Genomic DNA, 19,974 nt, shown 5'->3' on the forward strand with positions numbered 1-19,974 from the left:
AGTTTCTGCTGTATAACAAAGTGAATCAGCTATACAGATACATATATCCCCATATCTCCTCCCTCTTACGTCTCCCTCCCACTCTCCCTATCCCACCCCTCTAGGTGGACACAAAGCACCGAGCTGACCTCCCTGTGCTATGCAGCTGCTTCCCACTAGCTATCTGTTTTACATTTGGTAGTGTATATATGTCCATGCCACTCTCTCACTTTGTCCCAGCTTACCCTTCCCCCTCCCCGTGTCCTCAAGTCCATTCTCTATGTCTGCGTTTTTATTCCTGTCCTGCCCCGAGGTTCTTCAGAACCTTTTTTTTTTTTTAGATCCCATATATATGTGTTAGCATACAGTATTTGTTTTTCTCTTTCTGACTTACTTCACTCTGTATGACAGTCTCTAGGTCCATCCACGTCACTAGAAATAACTCAACTTCGTTTCTTTTTTAAAATATGGAACCCTTCACGAATTTGCGTGTCGTCCTTGCGCAGGGGCCATGCTAATTTTCTCTGTATCGTTCCAATTTTAGTATTTATGCTACAGAAGCGAGCACCATTCTGAACATTTTTGAAAAATATCTTTAGGTACTTTACAAGCTGGAACTAGATTAGAATATAGTTTTCTTTTGTCATGTTTCAAAATCTGTTGCTAGTAGATCAAACGTGGCAATAGCATAACAAGTTTTTAAGTTTTAAATGGTGAAATCCCTAACATGAAACAAGGTATAATGAGACTAGGATAATAAAAACAAATTCCTCTAGAGTACAGATTCTCAGTCGACTTTCTTTCACCTCTCTTCGATAATCTTGTTTTCCCAATGTAAATATATGTTGAATATGCCTTTAAAAAAAAATTTATAGTCTCCTAACCACCTACCTCCTTTTGGAAATTTCTCCTCTAGTTGAGAATCAACTTAGCCATCATCCCTTTAAGCATTCAGAATTTTTTAAAATGAAGACATTTTCCACTGTGGATAAGGTAAAAGACTTCATCTTAAAGTTAGACCCATCAGAAGTTTTTCCTATTTAAAAAGCAAAAACAAAAACACTTTTTTTGTTTTTTAAGGATAAAACGGGCCTCTTACAATTACGTTCATTTATAACTAGTTGTAAATTAGGTTTAACTTCAAAATATTGAATATTTTAAGTGGTACTCCGTAAGAATTTTGTGAGTAGGGTGATGCAACTTACATGATCTTTGTGAAAGAACAGAAATAAGATTAATCAACCCAACCCTCTGGATTTTATTCAGTGAGTTTTATATACATAATTGGTTGGTGAGAGGCATTTTAAAGTGCTTGATATAAGCTGGGCATTTATAGAAGCCACTAAGAAGACAAATTATTGTAAAATAGTATGTGCGTTCTTATGTCTAGTGAAAATAGGCTTACCTGAACGAAATCTGTGCCCGTTAGTCCTCATCTGGCCTTTTGGAACAATACAAAATAAAGCTACTGTTTTTATACATAGCTCTTAAGGACTTGTAAAAAGATAATTTATCTTTAGTCATCTTTATTCAGGCTAAGCATATTCTTATGCTCATTAATGAATTATATCTTTAATTGATCCAGATGAATCATTCTTGTTACTCAGACTTCGTGGAAACTATCATGACACACTAGGTACTTTATAAAACTGGGACTGTAGTAGAGAACATATGTTGGAGGTGAAAGCAGATTAGTTAGGAGATTAAGACAGTCACTTAGAGCAGCTGTGTTCTTCACTTGTCTAATAGCTGAAGAGTAAGTCATAGTTCCCTAATCTTAAGAAGGGGATCTTATTCGTCTGTCCTTGAATTTTTTTTTCCTTTTTTGACAAAGATCTAAAAATTGAGTTCAACAAAAAGGCCAGAGTTGAGTTCAACAAAAATAATCACATTTTCACTTTTGCTTTGCGAACTCTGGCTTAGGTTTTTATGAACCCAGTCAATTTCGAACAGTTTATCTTCTCCCCCCAAATCTACACTGAGAAAGTTTAGTCCTCTGTAGTAATGCTATTCTATAATAATATATACGTCATTCTTTTTTTTTTTTTTAAATCATTCAGTTTTCTTTTAAACAGGATTTGTACAAAAGTGATGTTGCTGAAGGATTCTCTAAAGGATTTGATTGAGTTAAATTCTTAATTAAAAACCCCTTTTTCTTTCTAAAGCAACTCCTTTTCTTCCTTAGCCTTGTATCTCAACTATTATTTGTATATCCATGAGGACTGATTCTTTTTTTTTTGGACTGCTCCACTGCATGAGGGATCCTAGTTCCCCGACCAGGGATTGATCTCTCGCCCCCTGCAGTGGAATCGTGGAGTCTTAACCACTGGACTGCAGGAAAGTCCATGAGGACTGATTCTTAAACCTAACTTTAATTAATCAGCTGTGTTATTATTTGATATTTATGAGCTTTCCTATTTTTCTGTGGAGCCAAATATGACTATTAACATTTGAAACTGCTCAGAATTCAAGGTTTAGATGACAAGGACTAGGAAATAAGGACTGAGTCCAAAATGATAGATTTGCACTTATCCCAGCTTCCCATTTGCCAAGGCTGAGGTTGTCTCTCTCACCTGTTTTGCAATACAATTCTTAGTGTTTTCAGTCTCATAAATGCTTAGTGGTTAGATGTTTTCTTCTCTCTGAATGATTGACTTAACCAGAATCATTAAATGGGAAACTAGTGAGATTTAGCACATTTTTGATTGTGTATGTTGTATCATTGCCAGGACATTTATTTAACCAATTTTAATAAAATTTTACCCAATAGAAAGAAGAATAAATCCCATCGGGATATTAAGCGAATGCAGTGTGAGTGTACACCTCTTTCTAAAGATGAAAGAGCTCAAGGTGAAATAGCATGTGGGGAAGATTGTCTTAATCGTCTCCTCATGATTGAATGGTAAGTAAATTAGAATGTTCTTCTTTTGCTCAACTATTCTATTAAATGTCTCTAAATTTTAAGAAGAATTATTAGGAGTAAATTTAACTTTTCTCCTTCTACCTATTGTTGAGTATTTCTGAGCAATGAAATCTCCAATGTGTAATAGTGTTTATAAGGAGGCAAATTTCCCTTGCATTGTGCGTTAGATTATAGTACATGTTGTAAGTGCTCTGTAAAGTAGCCCTAATGCTAACATAGTAATAGTAATTTTTACCCAGTCTCCTTTTATCTCTTGTAAGGTTCACGTCCTGAGAGGTAAATGTTGGTATTTTTTAGCTTTTACTATAAAATAAGCTAAAACCCTAACATTTCAAAAGTGCCTAAAGTAAAATGTCTTGCTCCCCCAAGCCTCAATCCCTCTATTTGTAGTCTTTCCAGATAATTTTTATGCCTATACCAGCATGGGTAGACATTTCCTCTTTTTATGTGTAGAAATGAAATCCTTACTATATGTACTTTTTGAAACTTTGTTTGCCCTCACCTGCCACACACACTTTTCTTTTTTTTAATAATTTTTTTTTTTTTTAATTTTTTATAGCTACTTTATTTATTTATTTATTTATTTTTGGCTGTGTTGGGTCTTCGGTTCGTGCGAGGGCTTTCTCCAGTTGCGGCAAGCGGGGGCCACTCTTCATCGCGGTGCGCGGGCCCTTCACCATCGCGGCCCCTCCCGCTGCGGGGCACAGGCTCCAGACGCGCAGGCTCAGCAGTTGTGGCTCACGGGCCCAGCCGCTCCGCGGCATGTGGGATCTTCCCAGACCAGGGCTCGAACCCGTGTCCCCTGCATTGGCAGGCAGATTCTCAACCACTGCGCCACCAGGGAAGCCCAATAATTTTTTTTTTTAATGTATTTTTGGCTGCTTTGGGACTTCGTTGCTGCGCGCGGGCTTTCCCTAGTTGTGGCGAGCGGGGGCCACTACTCACTGCGGTGCACAGGCCCCTCATCGTGGTAGCTGCTCTTGTTGCAGAGCATGGGCTCTAGGCACGTGGGCCTCAGTAGCTGTGGCTCGCGGGCTCTAGAGCGCAGGCTCACTAGTTGTGGCACACGGGCCAAGTTGCTCTGTGGCATGTGGGATCCTCCTGGACCAGGGCTCGAACACGTGTCCCCTGCATTGGCAGGTGGATTCTTAACCACTGTGCCACCAGGGAAGTCCCCACACTTTTAATTAAATATGTTTTGGAGACCTATTCAGAGCTACATATTTAGACCTATCTAAATCTTTCTCTTGACTACATTATGTATTCTATTCATAGTTAATCCATAATTATTAATCTTCTATTGATAGACATTTGCTTCCATATTTTTCATATAAACAGTAAATACCTTTACATTAAAAAAATGTGATTTTTAAAAAAAAACCAGTCTGATTGAAAATTGTATCATTTTTAACATGGAAAGAATATTAAGGTGATTTATAGTATAGGTACCTTATTTTTAGTGTTAATGAAGTGGTTTTTTTTTAAAACTCAGTTTTTGGTTTTGCTTATGTAATAGTGTTACAAAAATAAAACATATACCTCAAAAAATAAAAAAGAAAGCATTTTTGGTATTTTTAAATGTAAACTAAAAGTAGAGATGACAGTAAACATATAAGAAGAGAAGAGGGATTTCCCTGGTGGCACAGTGGTTAAGAATCCGCCTGCCAATGCAGGGGACACGGGTTTGAGCCCTGGTCTGGGAAGATCCCACATGCCGCGGAGCAACTAAGCCCGTGCGCCACAACTACTGAGCCTGCACTCTAGAGCTCACGAGCCACAACTACTGAGCCCGCGCTCTAGAGCCCACGAGCCACAACTACTGAGCCCGTGTGCCACAACTACTGAAGCCTGTGAGCCTAGAGCCCATACTCCGCAACGAGAAGCCACCACAATGAGAAGCCTGCACACTGCAACTAAGAGTAGCCGCCGCTCGCCACAACCAGAGAAAGGCCACGCACAGCAACGAAGACCCAACGCAGCCTAATTAATTAATTAATTAATTAATTAAAAAAGAAGAGAAGACATAAGAACAGTATTCTCCTAATTTGACATTGTTGCCCTAGTCTCTGCATTCTTCTGGTTTTTCCTGCCAACCTTGTTGAACAGATATGAAGTACAGAAATTCTTTTTTCTTGTTATTCCCACGCTCAAAACTTTTAGTGGTTCTCAAGATTAGGTTCAAATGTAACCTTGGTATTGAGAGCCCTTCATAGTACATCAACAACCTGCCTTTTCATCTTCCAGCAACCCACCTTTCTTATCAGTTATCCTTAGCTATTTTATTCCCCTTTTCTCAAGTAGGCCTTGTTTCCTATTTCTGCACACAGGTGGGCACTGTCATTGTACCTCTTGTTTTCCTTATGTGTCCATATCCTATGTGTCATTAGAGATTCTGCTTTAATCCTACTCCTTCTGGAAAGCTTTCCTTCACTGCTTCTCTCCAGAGTGAATCCCTTATCCTTTGGACATCTGTAAAAATGTTGCTTACTACTACTGGTTTGGCAATAAATAATAATATATTGGAAATAATTGGTAATTTTTATTGTAGCCTTAGTATTAAAAGCCTTTGTATCTGTCAGCTTTGGAATATTAAGAATTCAGTAAATTTTTGATTTTAGTTTTATTCTAGGATCCATGAGGGAAGAGCCTTGCCAGTTTATATTGTGCTTACTCTGAACAAAGATATGTTTAATGACGACTTTGGTTTCTCTTAAATGTAGCTCAAGTAGTTAGCTACATTCAAAAGATGAAATTAGTGATGATTGGAGTGGAATATAAGAGAAGGTGCACTGATTGAAAATAAGTTAGCTCTGCATAGTTGTCAGAGTACTGCAGACTTACATGCAGCCTGGAAATGTATCTTAGACACTCAGGGAGGGGTAATGACCAGTTGACAAGACTGTATTTTGGGCATCATCTGTTTAACAATGTAGACACTCAATTTTAAGGAATCCCTTCATGATGGAAAGAATTATTGAGGAAGGCTCACTTGGAGGTTTACCACACATATGCTGATTATGCCATAAAGATATGGATACATTTACATAACATTCTAGTGAACGTGTTTTTGGTTCTTTTACTGCTTTGAAGAATTAATTTTATCCTTTTCTCATTTCAGTTCTTCTCGGTGTCCAAATGGGGATTATTGTTCCAATAGACGGTTTCAAAGAAAACAGCATGCAGATGTGGAAGTCATACTCACAGAAAAGAAAGGCTGGGGCTTGAGAGCTGCTAAAGACCTTCCTTCGTAAGTTATGTTTTAATCACCTTTCACTTCATTTGTGTTGTTGAAGTTGGTTAGATACTTTTTAGGAAAATAATTTGCCTATTACACTTGGAAGTTTAGTAATGATTATTGTGCAGAATGACCACTTGGTAGCTAGTTTGTTCGTTTTAAATTCACTTCTTTTAGGAAATTAAATAGAAATCTCTCCTGTCTATATATGAGAGAGCAGTTTGTCCCTTGTGATATTTGAACTAGGCCGGTCCTTCTTTGTCTGATAGTTATGTTACCTTTAATTCCAAGTAATTACCAAGTGTTTGCTGTAGATCCCCAGAATCCCTATGAAACTCTATAAAAAGGAGTTAGGACAGAATCTATAAAGTTGAATCTATATAAAGTTTAGTTGGGATAAGAGTAGTGGAGAGAAAAAACCCATGAAAAAACCCATGTTTTATTATATAAAAAAGTAGATAGTAGGAACCTCATATATTTCCCTTTTCTGCAAAGTATTATCAAAGTATTTTGGTTTATAACCATTTTTAAATTGTTTCTTTGAAACAAGTATCTCAGAATCATCTCAGTATGTTTCATATCCAAATTCATTGGATCCTTTATAATATTTTAAATAAATAGTAGACTAAGCTTCCCTTGAACACTGTTAACAACACTGAACTCAGTACTCCCCAAGGCAGTCTGGTGCATTTCTAAAATCACTAACTCTGGTCTAGATGCAGGTTTTCAGGTATGCTTTCTTTTATTCTACTCAAGCCAGCCAGGCTTTTCTTTTGGAGAGTCTTTTTAAAATTTTTTTAAAGGAACTCCAGTTTGGACATAACCCTCTCTTACAGGGGTAGTAATGGACACTGCCTCTTGGCAGAGTCTGCACTAACATAGCTTCAACTTTAACGTAAATTCTTGTTGTATGCAACAGAGACTACTTGATGGCTCAGGAGTCCGTGTCTGTTATGGGGAAGGAGATGGGAGAAGAGAGGAGAGAATGCGTGACTGGTTCACATAGCAGGTTAAAATTTCCTGAAGCTCTTTAGCTTTCCTCAACTACCCACAAAGAACCCTGCTTTGGTAAAATATACTAGGACTTAATGTTTCCAGGATTCCCACACCTTCACTCATGTACTTACATGTGCTGATGGTAATACCAATTTTATAAATTTTTAACTCTAAGCTATTTAGGTGTTCACTGGTAGAGTATTCCCACTTAAGAAGGGCATACTGTCAGATGTGCACAGTATGAGGAGGAGGTATTTGGAGCAAAGCTGCTAGTTACTGTTAAAATACCATGACAGACTCCACCAAAAAAATAAGCAAATTCCTACCAAAACCCTCAAGTTTTAGGCTATAGGAATGGAAGGCAGTGCTGTCTAGGTTGACTTAATGTTATTGGATACCAAATGGGACTTTGTTTTTTTGCGGGGTGGGGGAGGGGTTGAGTAAAATTCACACAATATATTATTAGCCTTTTTAAAGTGCACAATTCAGTGGCATTTAGTACATTCATAATATTGGGCAGCTATCACCTCTGTCTAGTTCCAAAAATTTTTATCACCCCAAAAGGAAACCCCTTACCCATTAAGCAGATTCTCCCTATTGCCCCCTCTTCCCAGCCCTTGGCAACCTCTAAATCTGCCATCTCTATGGATTTACCTTATTCTAGATATTTATATGAAATACAAATGTGGCTTTTTGTTTCTGGCTTCTTAAAGAAAGCGTTAAACATAGCATTTTTTTAGCGTGGCCAAAAAAAAAAAGAAAAAAAGGAGAAGTATACTGATATGTCAGTATATCATAACAAATACAAATGATTTACATTTTTACATTTAAAAAATCTCTTTGGTTAGTGTTAGGGCACATTTGTTTATTTTCTCTCTGTGCGTCTTGTGGGATCTTAGTTCCCCGACCAGGGAATGAACCCAGGCCCCAGCAATGAAAGTGCCAAGTCCTAACCACTGGACAGCCAGGGAATTCCAGGGCATGTTTATTTTGAAAGGGTAAGACAAGACTTCCAGGTAGGTCATTTCAGGTCAGAACTTGGGAGTAAACTGTAGAGAAGCATTTGTTTACATGGAGGTAATACTTGAAGTCATTGGTGAGAATGAGCTTTTATAAAATAAAGGGAGAGGGAAGAGACTGAGAATATCTTCAATAGAGAAGAAATAGGTAAATAACCATGAAAGAACAATCAAAGGTAGAAGGTAACTGAAAGAAGCCAAGGAGAGAGCTTAATCATGATTGTTGATAAATGCTAGAGAAAACTCACAGAGAATGCAGTCAGAGAAAAGGTATATTTGACCTTTAACATCATTAGAGACCTTTGAGAGTAAAGGTAGTAAGTAGAAGGGCTGCTGTATTTAAGTTGCCTTCTTTTTTCTTAGGACATAAAGCCTCTAATTTTTCACTGCTTCTGATTTCTTCATAACTGTTTCTCAGTTGTGAATCATTGTTTTCATGATAATGTAAACCAGACTTGGAAGTTCGTTTTAATATCTAGTGAGAGCAAGGATATGCATTTTGGTATAAGTGTAAATTATAAAAGCTTCTTAGAGTCAACATTCTTTGCAAAGTATTAGGAAGGAGAAAATTAACCTCGATTAGTTGCTAGGCACTTTACATATATTTTAATTACATCTTGTGTAATAGCAAATCTGTCCACTTTACAATAGTTTTTAAAATTCATTATTTTTGCATGGATGTATGTGTTTTCCGTATATCTCCTAGGCAGGAAATGCTGTTTTTCTTTTGCCAGGAACACCTTTGTCCTGGAATATTGTGGAGAGGTACTTGATCATAAAGAGTTTAAAGCCCGGGTAAAGGAGTATGCACGAAACAAAAACATCCACTACTATTTCATGGCCCTGAAGAATGATGAGGTAAGTGGCATGAATGTGTTTGTTTTGAAACAGATCTGGAAGTTCTTGAGTTTGAAAGGGGTCATTGATATGGACTGATCTCTAAAATATATTAAGTGACCAAAATAAGGAGCTGAACAGTGTGGATAGTTTTTTTCTATTTGCTTACAAAAAGGATGAGGGAGAGGGGGGTACTTACATGTATATGTAAATGTAAACATACATGCTTCATACTACAATTCTTAAAAATTATTGATGGCCCCCAAAGAGCTTTTGTTTATGTGGATTATATTTATCAATATTTATATTAAAGATGAAAGCTGAGAAGTTGAAAATATTTTTTTATTAAACCATTTAAAAGTGACAATAAGCCTATGATGTTGACACAAACAACATATGCTTTTGTGAAAATTAAGCATTTTCCAAAAAGTTTTTTTTTTAGTGAGGAGTACCATTTACAAATCTCTTTAATGTCTGGCTTACTAGAATTTAGATAGATTCTCATGTCTGCCTCTACGTTCAATCTGGAAATGCAAGTTGTAGGGACCCATCCTAGGACCTGTTGAATCTCACTCTGAGGGTGGGCTTAGCAAGAGTTTTAACAAGCTCTCCAGTGGATTCAGATACATACTCAAGTTTGAGAGCTACTGCACTGTGGTATCGCATGCATTTGAAAATGAAGTTTTAAACACAGGAAGTAAGATTGGAATATAATAGGATGTAAGAAATAGCTAAAAGAAAATGAGACATTGATCTATATGGAGATAATTTTGCCCCCTAGGTAAAATGTTGATAGTTAGAGATCTTTCTGAGGAAGAAGTTGGATATTTGTCACTATTTTTTTTAAAAGAAACTCCTTTATTTATTTATTTATTTTTGGCTGTGTTGGGTCTTCGTTTCTGTGCGAGGGCTTTCTCCAGTTGCGGCAAGCGGGGGCCACTCTTCATTGCGGTGCACGGGCCTCTCACTATCGCGGCCTCTCTTGTTGCGGAGCACAGGCTCCAGACGCGCAGGCTCAGTAGTTGTGGCTCACAGGCCTAGTTGCTCCGTGGCATGTGGGATCTTCCCAGACCAGGGCTCGAACCCGTGTCCCCTGCATTGGCAGGCAGATTCTCAACCACTGCGCCACCAGGGAAGCCCTGGATATTTGTCACTTTGATGTGTAAAGTAATATGAGAGAGTTCTCTAAAGGAACAGGGGATTAGGGATAAGGGTCTTAAATTTGCTGGATGCCTTGCCTTTGCAAAATGCACATATGTTTTAAGGTTTCATTTTTAACTGTTCAATTATCCTTTTCCCTAGATAATAGATGCCACTCAGAAAGGAAATTGCTCCCGGTTCATGAATCACAGCTGTGAACCAAACTGTGAGACTCAAAAAGTAAGTTGAGGTAGATTTAGAGTTTGGGATATTTGTTCAGGACTGCTGTTCTGACTATTAATTTTAGATTCTATACCAAAGGTACCCATGGATATTATTTTTTAATCATTTTAATGATTTTTTTTCTTACTCTGTTAAAATTTATTTTGAAGTAAGTTTAGATGTATAAAATAATAAATAGTGCTGAAATAGTACAGAGTTCCTATATATTATCCTTCACTAGCTTCTGCAAATGTTTACATTGAACATAACCATAATACAATTACCCAATCCAGGAAATACTGTTAACTACTAACTCGTCTAAAGACCTTATTCAAGTTTTGCCATCTGTCATTTTTCTAGTCTAGGATCCAATCCAGGAACTCCAGTTGCATTTAATTGTCACATCTCTGCCCATAAATTTTAGATATTGTTTAAGGTGCCGAAATGAAAAACTAAACTTTAATTTTGATGAAGTCCAGTGTGTACTATTATATTCAGATTTTATATCAGTCTTATCCAGGTGCCAAATTTGGTGGTTTTAATAACATTTATAAGGGGCTTAATGGCCACAGATGAGAGAGACGATATATGGTATGCTTGTGGATATACTTCTCCTCCTCAACAAAGGCCAGACTTTGGGTCTTGGTTATCTTTATGTCCTTGTGCCTGGCACATAGTTGACACTTGATAAATCCATTTACCGAATTCAATGTAACATTTTGAGGTAATGATCTTGGTACCCTCTAATTTGTGTTTTAAGCTTAGAGTTAAAAAAAAAAAAGCGTATATATATGCACATTAGACTATTGGTTCTTTTTTAGGTTAAGAAAGCTATGGACCCACGCCCTAGAAAAATGTATCAGTGATTTCCTCTCATATTGAATAGTTTTGACCCTTGGATATTTTTTGCCCTTTGATCTCTGTACTAATAGATCTTAGATACAGCTCTTCCAAGAGCCAAAACATATAACGAATAGGAGAACCCAGTGTGAAATTATTTAACCTAATTAAGTTCTGGTTCTAGTTTTGCCTGCAGCTGGTGGCCACATGTCTAGCTGTGAGACTCCAACTGTACTGCTTCTCTTCACCTGTTTAAGTCTGGGTTTTTCATCAGTAGGGGTTCAAATGGTCTGGACAGGAGCTTTCCAGTCAACTTACATCTTACATATTCTGGAACTACAAGGTCCAATCCCTGTGTATTTACCCCCATTTTAATTTTTGAGTTTTATGTATCTGTTCTGATGCTTCCCTTCCCTTTCTCTACACTCAGCATTATGTCCACTGCTTCATGAAATTAAACTTCTGGCATTGTTGTTTCCCTTTTTCCACGCCCCATCTTATCTTAGTTACTTTCAACATAAGGTAATACAAATTCGCCTGGTACTCAGTGACACCAAGCATTCCATATTTGCCTATTTTTACTACAAGTGAATCTTTACCATGTGGAAATGTGTATTAAGATAAGTTAAAGTAGCAGTTACTTTTATTAGAGTTAAATTATAGATGATATTCATCTGGTAGCTCATTAAATAAGAGTGATACTTAAGTTTTTTCTGTTTTTTTTTTTTTTTTTTTTAGTTTCCCTGTTAGCTATTTGGAAAAGCCTTTATTATCTAAAGAGGCACATGCATAATTAAGGCAGATGATGATGATCTTTTTTAAAAAAAAAACACACACACACACATAGATTAACCAGTTACTAATTTCTTTTCTTTTAAAAACAACATCTCAGTGGACTGTGAACGGACAACTGAGAGTTGGGTTTTTTACCACCAAACTGGTTCCTTCAGGCTCAGAGTTAACATTTGACTATCAGTTCCAAAGATACGGGTGAGTATTGATTCCGTTCTGTTTTGCTGCTTCTGATGGAGAAATAGACTGTTCAGATATAGAAATCTAAAACTTAGATGTGAATTACTAAGAAGTTATATGTACTGTCAGTTCTTATCTATAGTGTTCTCTTTTAGTTCTGTGTATTTTCCTTCTGTATGACACTTCAGGCCATTAAGGGATATTGTACTGGAACTACATGTTCCTCCTCTGAACTTCATGCTGCCTTATTTATATAATTATGTTTCTAATGTAATTTTAAAACTTTTTATTACAGAAATGTCAACAGGGTGTTGACATGGTATAAAGAGAACAATATAATGAATCCCTGTGTGGCCATAATTCATCTGTCAGTTATCAGTTCATGATTTTATCATGTCTCATCTATACCATATTGTACTCTGAAAAATAATTTGTTACCTAGTTCTACCAAAACCAGTAACTGATGCAATAGCACTGAATACCCCTAGCATTTATATTGTGGTTTTAATAAAACCCCACTAAAAGGAACAGGGTTCCTCGGAGAAATGTCTGGTGTCAACTTTGGGACAGGTATTGAACAAGATAACTCTGGATAATCTCCTCATACCAGAAAACCAGTTATAAAAGATTAGGAGGGTCATGTCAAAGGGACTTCGGAGGTAGCTTGAATAGAATCTCACTTACCAAAAGTGGGAGAGTTCTTATTAACACTTAAGCATCATTAAGAATAATAATGGCAAGTGGTTTGAAACACACTACGTAAAATCCATGAGTTTTAATGACATTTTAAAAATAAAAGTGCATTAGTCATAATTGAAAGGAACCAATTCATGATTTTGTAAACTAGTTTTTGTTTTTTTTTTTAATTGAAGTACAGTTGATGTGCAATATTACATAAGTTACAGGTATACAACATAGTGAATCACAATTTTTAAAGGTTATATTCCATCTATAGTTACTACAAAACACTGGCTATATTCCCTCTATTGTACAGTACATCCTAGTAGCTTATTTATTTTATGCATAATAGTTACATCTCTTAATCCCCTATCCCTCTTTTGCCCCTGCCCCTTTCCCTCTCCCTACGAGTAACCACTAGTTTAAAAATTAAAAGAAGAAAAAAATCAAGGATCTATCCTTCCTTTCCCAAGTGAATTTTTGATTAAACCAAGCCGTTGGTGAGAGGAAGTTCTTTATAGAGGTTATTTTAGCTAATAAATGAAGCCAGTAATGGTATCACCATTTTGCAACACCTCATGAACTAATGGATCTAGGAAATGGTCAAGTATTCTGGGGTTGACCAGGTTCCATGTAGGGCTCCATTATTTTTTTTTTCCTCTTGTATTTGTACTGTCCTTTTTGAAAGAAAGGAAACTGGAAAGTAAGTGCTGTTTGTGATTCCCTGCTGTATTTATCAAATATTTTTGTGCCTCTGATTGCTACTGTAATATACTAAATCTATCAGTTTACTTTTGGAATAGTCCTTCGTGTTTTCCTTGGGTAGCTCTGGTTGCAGAGTAAATAAATGGCAGAGGTGGTTTATACCCAGGGCTGTAGACTTAGGCCAGTATTCTTTCCTCCACTTTACCTTGACTCCATGGTTACATTTATTTATTACTATATTTATTAGTAGTGTCTCATCCTTATGTAATGATAACTTTTAATAACCACTTGTTTCCTTCTAAGTGTCCTTTACTAATTATGCATTTTATATCTATATATCTGTTCATAATAATACATTTTGTTCTGTGTCAGTTAAATATTTACATATAAGTTATAGGTGTTGATCTATTTAAGCAATTTTGTTCTTAGCCCCAACAGGTATATATGATCTCTTATTTTCATACATTAGTAGAAACTCTCATAAATGGAGAAATTACTTATTAATTTCTTGGCTAGTTTTGTCTAGCTAATAAAGAATGACTTATTTTTAAGAGCAATTTTCAGGCATTTCCATTAGCTAGTATCAGGTTTGTTGGTGTCTCTTAAAAAAACTGTTTTTTTCCTTTAAGCTGGATTGACTCTTCTCCTGTATGTAATTGCTATACTATCAACATTTTTTATGGTTTACTTTCACATAATTGGCATCTTTCCTATGCTCCTCGAACAGGAAAGAAGCGCAGAAATGTTTCTGTGGGTCGGCTAATTGTCGGGGTTACCTGGGAGGAGAGAACAGAGTCAGCATCAGAGCAGCAGGAGGGAAAATGAAGAAAGAACGATCTCGGAAGAAGGATTCGGTAAGTGTTCCATTCTTCTTTCAACTGTCACCATGTGCATTTTAAGAAGGGAGGTAGCTTTCCTGATTGAACTTTGAAAAGTCAAACTACAACCAGAGAAATTCAGGGTCAAATGAGATAATCATGGAAAAGAAGTACGATTGCTATTTTTGTTTCATGGAGATGAGACTTGGATACTGAGAACTGTTGAAGTCATCTTGAAAACAGACAGGCTAATAGTTTGTTTTTTTTTTTTTAATTTTTATTTATTTATTTATTATTTATTTTTGGCTGTGTTGGGTCTTCGTTTCTGTGTGAGGGCTTTCTCTAGTTACGGCGAGCGGGGGCCACTCTTCATCACGGTGCGCGGGCCTCTCACTGTCGCGGCCTCTCTTGTTGCGGAGCACAAGCTCCAGACGCGCAGGCTCAGTAGTTGTGGCTCACGGGCTTAGTTGCTGTGCGGCATGTGGGATCTTCCCAGAACAGGGCATGAACCTGTGTCCCCTGCATTGGCAGGCAGACTCTCAACCACTGCACCACCAGGGAAGCCCCCCAGACAGGCTAATAGTTTTTGAGAGCCTGTAAAACTCCTAATCTTATGTATAAGTAACATGTTTATCTGTTGACTCACATAAGTCTGACCTACATTCCTAATCTTTTAATATTGTTTTGTCTTTTGTTTGCACGTGTTCTTAAAATCTCTAAAAATCCTCCTTGGAGCGTAAGGTGAGTTTTGAGAGGTAACAGGCAACCCAAGAGTGAGAAAGGGATAGTCTCAGATGGTCCTTGTATTTAATCCATTAGAACAGTGGTTGATAGCCTTTCTTCTATCCCAGTTCACCTGAGTCACAACTGGAGGTGAGTGGTATCTTGCTACTACCGGAGCTCTTAACTGGGACAAGAATTTTGTGTCGTTTTTAAAAATTCCCCCGCGCCCCCGCTTTTTCTGAGGATCCCTTTGTCAGAGCAATGTTTCTCCACCTCAGAACCACTTGGCAGGGTCCATTGTAAAAGTGCACATTTTTGGGCCTATCCCCAGACCTATGAATCTTAGTGGAGGGCCAGAAGGAGCCAGGGGGCCAGAGGTGTTAACCAGCAAATCCACCTGTGAGTCTTTTGCAGTTAGCTCATTCCTAGGCTTTTCAGGAACCCATACTTATGTTAAGAATTATAAATGACAGTAGTCTTACTATTTAGTTGAGCAGATAGAAAACATAAGTCAGTAAAGGGATAAAAATATAATACTTAAAAGGTGATGTCAGTAAACCCAAATTAATTGGAGAGAATTAGTTATTGAGAATCTGAATTCTATAAGAAGACTTAGATAGCAGGAAGCATTAGAAAGGGCCATTTAAAAATTCCAAAAAAAAAAAGGGTCATTTAAAAAATGCAAAAAGGGAAAGTTTACAAGAAACACCCATGCTTCTACCACCCAAGATGAACAAATGCTCTTTAGAGTATTGTTGCTTCAGCTCTATTTTTTAGAGAGCATATATATTGTAACTGTGTGCTAAGCACTCTTCTAAGCGCCTGACACATTAACTCATTTAATTCTCACAATAAGCCCTTTTAAGTTAGGTACAAGGATTTTCCTTCTTTTACAGATGAGAACACTAAAGCACAGAGGTTACAAGGTCACCCAATAAGCGATGGGAAAGAGCTAGTCTAGCTCTTTTCTTTGCTTTTAACCATATTGAGTTCCTTTGTGTAGAGTTTTAGAAATGAGATATATATATATATATTTCTACAATTTTTTAAAATTAATTAATTAATTAATTTATTTATTTATTTATTTATGGCTGTGTTGGGTCTTCGTTTCTGTGCGAGGGTTTTCTCCAGTTGTGGCAAGTGGGGGCCACTCTTCATCGCGGTGTGCGGGCCTCTCACTATCGCGGCCTTTCTTGTCGCGGAGCACAGGCTCCAGACATGCAGGCTCAGTAATTGTGCCTCACGGGCCCAGCTGCTCCGCGGCATGTGGAATCTTCCGGGACCAGGGCTCGAACCCATGTCCCCTGCATTGGCAGGCGGATTCTTAACCACTGCGCCACCGGGGAAGCCCTACAATTTTTAAAAAAATTTTTATTTTATTTATTTTTTTGGCTGTGTTGGGTCTTCGTTGCTGCACGTGGGCTTTCTCTAGTTGCGGTGAGCGGGGGCTACTCTTCATTGCGGTGTGTGGGCTTCTCATTACAGTGGCTTCTCTTGTTGCAGAGCACGGGCTCTAGGCGTGTGGGCTTCAGTAGTTGTGGCTCATAGGCTCCAGAGCGCAGGCTCAGTAGTTGTGGCTCGCAGGCTTAGTTGCTCCGCGGCATGTGGGATCTTCTTAGACGAGGGCTTGAACCCGTGTCCCCTGCATTGGCAGGCGGATTCTTAACCACTGTGCCACCAGGGAAACCCCCACAATTTGTTTTTTTACTCTTCCATGTTGGTGTATGTATATGTATATATATGTACATTTTTAACTGCTGTAAAGGTTTTCATCATATAGCAGTTTATTTACATGTATTCCTACTGATGAACACTTGTGTTTCCAATCTTTTGCTCTTAATGTCTTTGCACATGTCTCTTCTGTACATGTTTCTTTAAGGTATATCCATGGAAGTGGGGTCACTGGGTCATAGCCTATTAGCTTTTGGACCTGACTATTACAGGGAATTTTTCTTTAAACTTCATCAAGATTACTTTTATTTTTAACTCTTGTTTCATGTAATTGATAGTTTACCAAAGCAACCACAAAGTAGTCATTAAACATGTTGACCTAAGCTAAAATCTCCATAAAAGCTTCCCTTTGGCTATTTTCTGTTTTCAGAACTTACATTAAAAACTGCATTATTGGTGGGGAGTGTTATTGTAGTGTGATGGTTTCCTGGGTGGTATTATACTGCCATCATAACAATATCAGATGGCTTTCTACCTTCCTGGTAAGATTCAGGAACAACCCCAAGGGACCAAGATGTAGATATTCCTGGTTTTTGCTTGCTTGTTTTTATTCTGGTAATAGTGTGTTCATATCAGTATTTTATGGTATTGTAGACTAAATTAGATGTAAAGTGAATCTAGTCAGTTGGTGGGCTGAAGTCATGGGTTGCTCCAGATATGAATTTTTATTTTAATTTATTAATTTATTTATTTTTGGCTGCTTTGGGTCTTCGTTGCTGCACACGGGCTTTCCCTTTGTTGCGGTACATGGGCTTCTCATTGCAGTGGCTTCTCGTTGCGGAGCACAGGCTCTAGGCGTGCAGGCTTCAGTAGTCGTGGCTCGCTGGCTCCCGAGCGCAGGCTCAGTAGTTGTGGCGCATGGGCTTCGTTGCTCCACGGCATGTGGGATCTTCCTGGACCAGGGCTCGAACCCATTTCCCCTGCATTAGGCGAATTCTTAACCACTGCGCCACCAGTGAAGCCCTCCAGATGTGAATTTGAAGCTGTTGCGGAACAGGGATGTTTTGTATGAAACTTTGCCCTGATAGAGGAATGACCCAGAGTGAATCTGGGTTCCTAGAAGGGTCGTTTGTCCTTGACTGTAATGAAGAGTTTAACTCCACTTTAGTTTTAATTGGATTGGTCTCCTACTGAAATTGCAGCTAGATGCTTAGATTCTGAGTTCTGGTCAGGTACAGTTGAATAGAATCACAAAAGTAGCACCTCTTGAAGTTCCCAAGTGTTAGGGAGTTCCCTGGCAGGGAACTCGGTGCTTTCACTGCCATAGCCCTGGGTTCCATCCCTGGTCGGGGAACTAAGATCCCGCAAACTGCGTGGTACAGCAAAAAAAAAAAAAAGGAAAGAAAGAAATTCCCAAGTGTTAGTTTTTGGAATTCTTTTGGGTAGGGGATGCCATGGAAAGGAAAAGATAGCAGCAGTTTAAAATATAGTTTTGCATATTTTAACTATTAACAAGAATATTTTAATGGCACTGTAGTCTGCATCTGTCCCCCCATATTAACCTTTGATTGGTGAACATTTCTTATTCCTTGCTCTTATGATTCAAGCTATGTACATACAGTTTATCCACTTAAAACTGTAAGCTCTTCCAGGACAGGTGATTGTCTTCTTTGGGTATGTCACAAACTAGGTACTTAATTAAATACTTAGTTGATGGAGGTATAATAAATCCCTACTATTATCTGATGTTATTTGTAGTTTGTAAATTATAAACAGGGAATAGTCTGAAATTTACCTTAATCTCTTTTGAGTTTGTGAAACAAATTAACAGTAACTAATTTACACAATAAAGAGGGTGAAAAGCCACATAAGAAAGGAAATAGTTGCTTTCAGCAGATAACAAACAAATCCTAGTATCTGGAATATATAGAGAGCTCTGTCTAATCAATAAGAAAAAAATAGCCCCAAAAGAAAAATAAGCAACTTCCATAGACACTTTAGTAATCCAGATAGCCAGTAAACATGTGGAAAGGTGTTCAACCTCATTAGTAATCAGGGGAGTGCAAATTAAAACTACTATCAGATGTTATTTGCATACTGACCACATTGATAAAAATTAAGTCAGATGATACACAGGAACAATAGATCTCATACACTGGTGGTGGAGGTGTAAATGGATACAATCACTTTTGAAAACACTTTGGTGTTATTTACTAAAGGTGAATGTATGTATACTATATGAGCCAGCAGTTGCACTCCTAGGTCTATAACCAGAGAGAGACTTGTTTAAAATGCACATCAGGAATCACAGCAGCATTGCTTACATTAGAAAAAGTAGAAACAACTCAAATACCCATTAACATTAGTATGAATAAATTATAATATATGATGAAAAACTAGTCACAAAAATAAAGAAACTTATGGTTGCATGCAAAAATGATTGCTTAAAATGATGACTTAAAATGTAAAGTTGATTGAAAAAGAACCATGGCACAAAGATTTTTTGTCCAGTGTGATTTCATTTACATAAAGATTAAAAACAGACAAAATTATAATATTTAGGGATTTATAATATATGTAGTAAACCTATTTTAAAAATCAGAACTATTTCCTAAAAAGTTAGGAGACATTATCTCTAGAGTTAAGAAGAGAAGGTATTATAACAAGGAAGGGGCACGTGGAGCACTTCAGGAACACTGACAGTATCCTCCCCATCCCCCCACCCTGCCCTTTTACCTGAGTGTTGGTTGCCGTGGATATTGCTCAACTGTTTGTTTATTAAACCTGCTTATTTACTAATTGTTTCTATACATATGTTATATTTATCAGAATGTATTAACAATGGTGCTTTAGACCCATTAAAGACGGTTCATACCCCAAAATAAAGAATAAACATTTTTCTTGGACTGATTAGGTAATTAACAGAATAAATTTTTAAGTGCTGTAGAATTGTCTATATACATATAAATTTTCATTTATCAGTAATTTATTAAAATACATCCTAATCCTCCTTATACTTACCACAAATCCTTTTTCGAAGGTGGTGACCCATAAATGAAAAATAAATACTTTTAGTAAATTTAATGAAAGCAATCAATGTCAGTCATCTCCTGGCTTCCTCCCCTGCAGATGTCCTAAAAGTTATTAATTCCACAATTGATTGTTCACTTGAGTACCCAAAATTATGGAAGCTGTATCATATCACCACTAGGATTG

General features: G+C 37.4%; 1 protein-coding gene and 1 non-coding gene across 5 annotated transcripts in view; one reads left to right on the forward strand and one right to left on the reverse strand.

Annotated features, from left to right (window-relative positions):
- SETD2 (SET domain containing 2, histone lysine methyltransferase) overlaps positions 1 to 19,974 on the forward strand; it is a 119,278-nt gene that overhangs the window by 41,154 nt on the left and 58,150 nt on the right. For all 4 annotated transcript variants that reach the window (XR_009009485.1, XR_009009486.1, XM_057554657.1 and 1 more), the window contains exons 4-9: positions 2,750 to 2,881; positions 6,021 to 6,149; positions 8,887 to 9,010; positions 10,292 to 10,369; positions 12,084 to 12,181; positions 14,274 to 14,400. Coding sequence is in view for 2 of the 4 variants with exons in the window: in XM_057554657.1 (XP_057410640.1) it covers positions 2,750 to 2,881; positions 6,021 to 6,149; positions 8,887 to 9,010; positions 10,292 to 10,369; positions 12,084 to 12,181; positions 14,274 to 14,400 (688 nt within the window). In the remaining 2 variants the exon portion in view is untranslated. The remainder of the gene's footprint in view (positions 1 to 2,749; positions 2,882 to 6,020; positions 6,150 to 8,886; positions 9,011 to 10,291; positions 10,370 to 12,083; positions 12,182 to 14,273; positions 14,401 to 19,974) is intronic.
- LOC114236174 (U6 spliceosomal RNA) lies at positions 441 to 547 on the reverse strand. Its single transcript, XR_003622180.2, has one exon. It is a non-coding gene; the product is annotated as a U6 spliceosomal RNA (small nuclear RNA).

Source organism: Balaenoptera acutorostrata, chromosome 10, assembly GCF_949987535.1.
Source record: "Balaenoptera acutorostrata chromosome 10, mBalAcu1.1, whole genome shotgun sequence".
NCBI lineage: Eukaryota > Metazoa > Chordata > Mammalia > Artiodactyla > Balaenopteridae > Balaenoptera > Balaenoptera acutorostrata.